General features: G+C 33.2%; 1 protein-coding gene across 1 annotated transcript; it reads left to right on the forward strand.

Moving 5' to 3' along the window:
* Positions 1-4,573: 4,573 nt before the first annotated feature.
* Positions 4,574-5,656, forward strand: LOC121968264 (protein FAF-like, chloroplastic). Its single transcript, XM_042518713.1, has one exon. It carries the CDS (start codon positions 4,689-4,691, stop codon positions 5,370-5,372), a length of 684 nt encoding a protein of 227 aa, XP_042374647.1. The 5' UTR covers positions 4,574-4,688; the 3' UTR covers positions 5,373-5,656.
* Positions 5,657-6,123: the final 467 nt, after the last annotated feature.

Here is a 6,123-nt window from a genome sequence, read left to right on the forward strand (position 1 = left end):
CTTGTTAACTTTAAACTGTGCTAATACTTTGTTCTACAGGATAATATTATTAACATTTTACCTCAGACTAACTCTTTCTTACAGGAGAAGGGATTTTCTGGAGAAGAGTGGTCCGGGCACCCGGAAGGGATCCGAGCGCCCGGAGGTCTGGGCGCCCGGAATGCAAAGTTTATCCCCTAATGAGTCTCGCCACCTGGAGCGCCTTGGTTGGCTCAGCTACATCATATTCAGGGCACCCGAAAGGATCCAGGTACCCCGAACCTCCTATATAAGGAGGGTAAAGGCTGGAGTCACCATAACAATGAAACAACACACAAACTGCTCTCATGTGCTCCTGCGACGCTGCGAAGGCTCTCCGACAAGTTCTACTTTTCTGTTTCTTTTTAATTATTGTCGGTTTTTCTTTTCTAATTAATTCTTGTACTTCAATTCTGTAATTATCTTTCAAATAATTAGTGATTACCCATCGAAAGCACCCTTGTGTGTGGGCCTTGGAGAAGGAGTCGACAAAGACTCCAAACCAAGTAAAAACGACCTTTGTTAGCGTTGCTTTACGCCTTTGTCTTTACTTTTCCGCTATGAGCTCTATAATTTTTTTTAATCGCTATTCACCCTCCCCCCTAGCGAAACTCTTCGATCCAACACTATCATGATGTGGATCAAGAAGCAACATGAACTTACCTATTCTAGAGATCTGAAACCTAGATGTAAAATATATACATAGTCATCATGATAAGTAGAACATAAATCAAAATCGTGAACTCATTTAAGGTACCTAAACATACATGAACCTAAGGAACTAACATAAGACATGATATGAGGAAACATAAAGAAATCGTAGGGCGGCATCATGATTAATATGACCTTAAAAATAGAATTTAAAACTACTCTTAGTAAACAGAAATTTACTAGTTTTGTAAGGTGATTTGAGCATAGGAAAGTTTCCTATATTCTAATGGAAAGTAACTAAAAGCATGTCCCCAAATTGTAATATAACATACATATTCATAACTCTTAAAACAGAATTTAAACTTACATTTATCATGTCTGAAACTTGCAAGGTCTATAACTTATTTTGAGCATGTATAGTTCTCTAGTTTCTAAGGGTATACAATTAGTAAAATATGAAACAACTTGTTAAGCAAGATCATGATGACTAAAGCTCTAAAATAGAATTTAAAACTCACCACAACATAACCAAAAGTAGGAAGGTAACAACATAATTCCAGATTTGTCAATCAGTGGTATAAGAATCATATGTAATTCATCTTTGATCCAAAAAAGGTTTTGTAAATTGGAAATGAAAGCTAACTAAATTTTCTACATTTCAATAGAAGACACCGAAATGAAATTTGTTCACCCATTGAGTCTAATTTACACTACAACGGAACCAAACCTAACAAACTATAAAATTAGAAACTTCACAAGATATAGAAGCTAAATAATACAATAACATGGTTGAGAACATGTCTTAAGCACTTAGCCACCCACTCCTTATCTTCCTTGGAAATCCTAGCACCGGTGGAGAACAAGATGGGTGAGGAGGTCTTCCTAGGGTCGGTGGCAACAAAACCAAGAGAGGGCTTTAGAAGGTAAGGTTTAAATAGATAGGGGGACTTAAGACTTGGTCTAAATTTTCTATTTCCATATCTATCTGCATATAAAAATTCACAACACAAAAAATTTGCTAAGTCATTTATTTTATGTTTTAAAAAATAAAACTTATTCCAATGCGTGTAGCATTTCCATATCTATCCCAAAAATTCGCATATGAATACCAAGTCATTTATTTCATTTTTTTTTTTTTTGTAAACTTAATACGATATCAAGTTTAAATAGGAAGCTATTTCCATGGTTATAAAATTTCCATATATAGTTTACTTATATAATTCTATTTATTATTTGTAATTACCCCTCATACATCATGTGATATTTTATTTCCATATTAATTAAATGCATATTCTCTACAAATTTATACATACTATTTTGCATTAATATATATATATATATATATATATATATATATATATATAATTCGTATGCTATATTAGTATAGTGATTAGTTATTAATTTTTTATTTAATTTTGTGTATACCGTATAGATTTAATAACCTATAATAAAATTTATAAGTCTTTCTAAAATTTTACACATATTTGTATTCTACCATCTTCTTAATATAAAATAAATAAATATAAATTCTAATTAATAATAATTAATCCAATCAATCCTCTTAATTAAATAAATTTTAATTTTAATTAAATTATAATTAAATAAATTTAAAATCTAATTAAATTACAATTAATCTAATAAATTTCCTTAATTAAATAAATTTAAAATTAAATTAAATTATAATTTAATCTAATAAATATCCTTAATTAAATAAGTGAATTTAGACTCTACATAGTCCTTAAAAAGAAAAGGTACAAAAGGAGAATGAGAAAGTAGAGATGTTGAAGGGAGAGATCAATAAAAAAAAAAACTCCTAAATAAGATAAAGGCTAAGACGAAAGTCTTGAGAACTATATGAACATCGGTGGCTAGTGGAATACTATTTGATACATATTAGATTGAAGTAGTGTTGGAACAATGTGATTAGTGAAATCGTTGAATGTTAGTGATTCATGATTTTTGTAGTTGATTTAGAGAAATTTGTGAGCTTTGTAAAATGATAATTAGATTAATAAAAATTATGTATTCACATTTTGATTGTATTTTATAATTTTTATTTCTATTTTAAGTGATGAATGAATTGTGATAATGTCTAAATTTTAAATTTAAATTATATATTTTAAATAAATATTAGTGATAATTGTATGGCATTTTAACTACATCGCACACTAAGCTGCGAATGTTGTTAACCGCACAGTGTGCATGCAAATGTTGTTAACCGCAGCGCATGGTGTGCACTGCAAATGTTCTTAATCGCACTGTGAATGTTTTTGACTTTCAACATCTTACAGTTTTGTAGTGTGTAGATGTGCACTGTGGGTAGAGTAATTATATACTATGGAAAGTCAAATTTGTTGTAGTGCCGCTTTAACTTGTTTGGCAAGCAATCAACTGCCAACTTACTCCACTTGGACTTGTTTTCCAAGCAATCAGCTTCCAGTTGACTCCACTTGGACTTGCTTCACCTAGTTTCTAACTAGGACTTTCACTGTTTAGTTTTAAATTAGGACTTCCACTACTTAGCACCGCTAAGACTTCCATTAATTACCAAGTATCTAAGTCCTCCTTAGACTTCTCACTCACTTCTACGCTTCAAGTCAACCTTGACTTTGTTTGGACTCTTAACTTAATCAACCATGATCAAGTTATTAGGTCACCCTTGACCTAAAATCTCTTAAACATATTGGACAAACAAAACTATCAAAACTCAAGAGGCGATTGCACCAACAAGTAGTAGTAGACGTGATAGAATAATTGTTAAGATAGAAGATAACAAGTTATTTATAACTGAAAGTTATACGTATATATAATCAATTTTGAAAAATGATGGAGAAGTTGATAGAATGTTTTACATAGAATATAAGTATGATGATTGAAATGAAGGAAGATGTTAGAAATTTTTTGTGATTTTAAGGTATAGTGAAGCATATAAGCAAAAGATATAGTTATAGAAATGAGAATATTAAGATGCATGTATTATATGGATGGATAAGATAAAAATAAGAACATGAAGACAAAAAGTCTAAGAGACATATTTAAGATAGTATAGAGATATACATAAGTAACAAATAGATACCCTAATTAAATAATGTGAGACCATCACAAATATTACATTAATTGAGAAAGAAGAACAAATAAGATTTAATTATTACTAATAAAATAAGATAATATTTTTTTAAATATAAATGATGTAAAATAGAGGATTTAATCAAATAGCATAGGGGGGCCCAAGATAAAAGCTTTAGTTATTGTTGTTGTTAATCAAATCATGGATAATATTAAATAGAGAACTAAATTGGTATGTATGGGTAAAGAGTGAAAGGCTTCATTGAACAGAGAACACAAAATGCTAATCAAAATCATTTATGGAACATATAAAATTAATAGTAAAATTTGCATGGGAAAAAGGATTATGAGCTGTTACATGGCAATAAAAAGAAAGAAAAGGAAAAAAAAAACCTTAAAATCCTCAATTTATTTGATTCTAACTTCTATCTCCTCCTAATTCCCTTATCTTCTTAATTTATTATTCTTGATATTATTACCTGTTTAGATGCGATATATTTTTAAGTGTTAATTATGAGATATTCTTAATTACACCATGTGCACTACTATTTTACATTAAAAGTGACAATGAAAATTTTAAAATTCGTGTTTCTATTTTTCTGAGAGTGCTGCTATTTAAATTTAGATTTTTTTATATTAATAGAAAACTATCTAAATTAAATTTAATTTGCTGATGTTGGAATTAATCCATATATGGTAAAAAATCTTAACGTTATCTGTAGACGACCTGCCTCCCAAATTAAACCCTTACCAAACATCTCAACAGCTTCACTGTCGTTACTACCATATCAATCACAGGAACCACATGATTTTCCAAATAGAAGCATGGCATGCAATGGAATGCGCTGCCCGCACCAGAACCATTCATGTCATTGGCCCTTCCTTGAAGCTCCCAATTTTATATCTCCAACTCTTCTACCCCTTGAGCAGCTTCTTGATAATCGGGCTCATCCATGGCCTCCTGCGGCAGCTTGAGCTCTCTCTTCGAGAAGCCAATGCCCGAGAAACCGACGCTGATCGAGTCCCTCTCCTCATGGAACCAGATCCTTCCAAAGACCCATCTCGATGCCGCCCACTTCACCGAGATCTTTGGGGAGCTCCACTTCGAGGGCAAGCCACCATTCTCTCCTTCACTGTCGACCTACAAACCTGCGTCGGAGTCCTTTCTGGGCTTGTCCGCGAACTCGGACAAGCTGCAGCTCTGCACCGAGCGGCTTGGCTCTGAGAGCTCCGACGACGTCGATGACCTCGGCGACCGCGAAGGCCTGGAGATCAAGAGTTTGCACGAAGGGCAGAGCATGGTTTGCAATAGCTGTTGCGTTTTGAGGCCGAGGAGAACAGGGGAGTTTCCTCCACCGATTCCGTCGATAGGGAAGAGCGGGAAGCCGTGGGTTTATTTAAAATCTTATAGAGACGGCGGTAGGTTCCTCCTCAGGGAGATCAGGATTCCATCTCATGAGTTCTTGCACGCCTCGCGCCAGGATGGGCGGCTTAAGCTGCAGTTGGTCCACCCTAGCGAGTTGGGTTCTGAAGGATATGATGATGATGATGATGAGGAGGAGGAGGAGGAGGAGGAGGAACTGGAGGAAGAGGGAGAAGAGAAGGAAGAATTTGGTGATGACAATGGTGAATATTAAACCATGCAATACTTGGTTTACTTATAATTTGGGTATTACTTCCTGCTGTTTACAGAAAAAAAAAATGAGGGAAAGAGAAAATACAAAATAAAAGAAATATCAATAGTAGTGTTCGCGTTCATGGAAGGAACTAAGAGTACAGTGTTTGATGTGTGAAGCTTGCACTTCATGTGGAAAGAAGATAAGATGTTTAACTTAATTATTCAAGCTCACAGTGTAATTGCTCTGTTAATTAGTATACTCATTTAACAAATAAACAAGGTGAAATAAATATTTAGAATTTATTTTGTCTGTGATTTATGGATGGCTCTCAATGCCTTTTTTTATTTTTATTTAATTTTTTTAATTTTTGTTTTTTTTTCAGATAAGGAGAGATCACAAACACTCTTGCATTGAAATGGTCCAAGCTTAATTGGTCCCCTACGACCAAGGAAAACTCCAGCTGTAACGGTGGCAAACACCCCTTTTTTTCTTCAATCTTATCACTCCCACAAGTATCCCTTGAGATTCCAACCAGAAAAGAAAAGATATAGTCAATTGGACATTTGCTTGTATTTGTTCCACAAGAATAAGTTTTAGAAAAATATTTTTTTTGTACTTTTTAGAAATTTTTTACCTCAAAGAGAAGATCATTGATACATTTATTTTAATTCCATCAAAACTAAGAAAATAATGTTAACTTAAAAAAAAAAAAAAGGACTTTTCCTTCCGATTATACGAAGCTATATATGGAGGTATCGCCCCCTTTACC

This window comes from Zingiber officinale, chromosome 3B, assembly GCF_018446385.1.
Source record: "Zingiber officinale cultivar Zhangliang chromosome 3B, Zo_v1.1, whole genome shotgun sequence".
NCBI lineage: Eukaryota > Viridiplantae > Streptophyta > Magnoliopsida > Zingiberales > Zingiberaceae > Zingiber > Zingiber officinale.

Coding starts and splice junctions, on each gene's coding strand:
- LOC121968264 (XM_042518713.1), top strand. CDS start 4,689: ATGGCCTCCTGCGGCAGCTTGAGCTCTCTCTTCGAGAAGCCAATGCCC.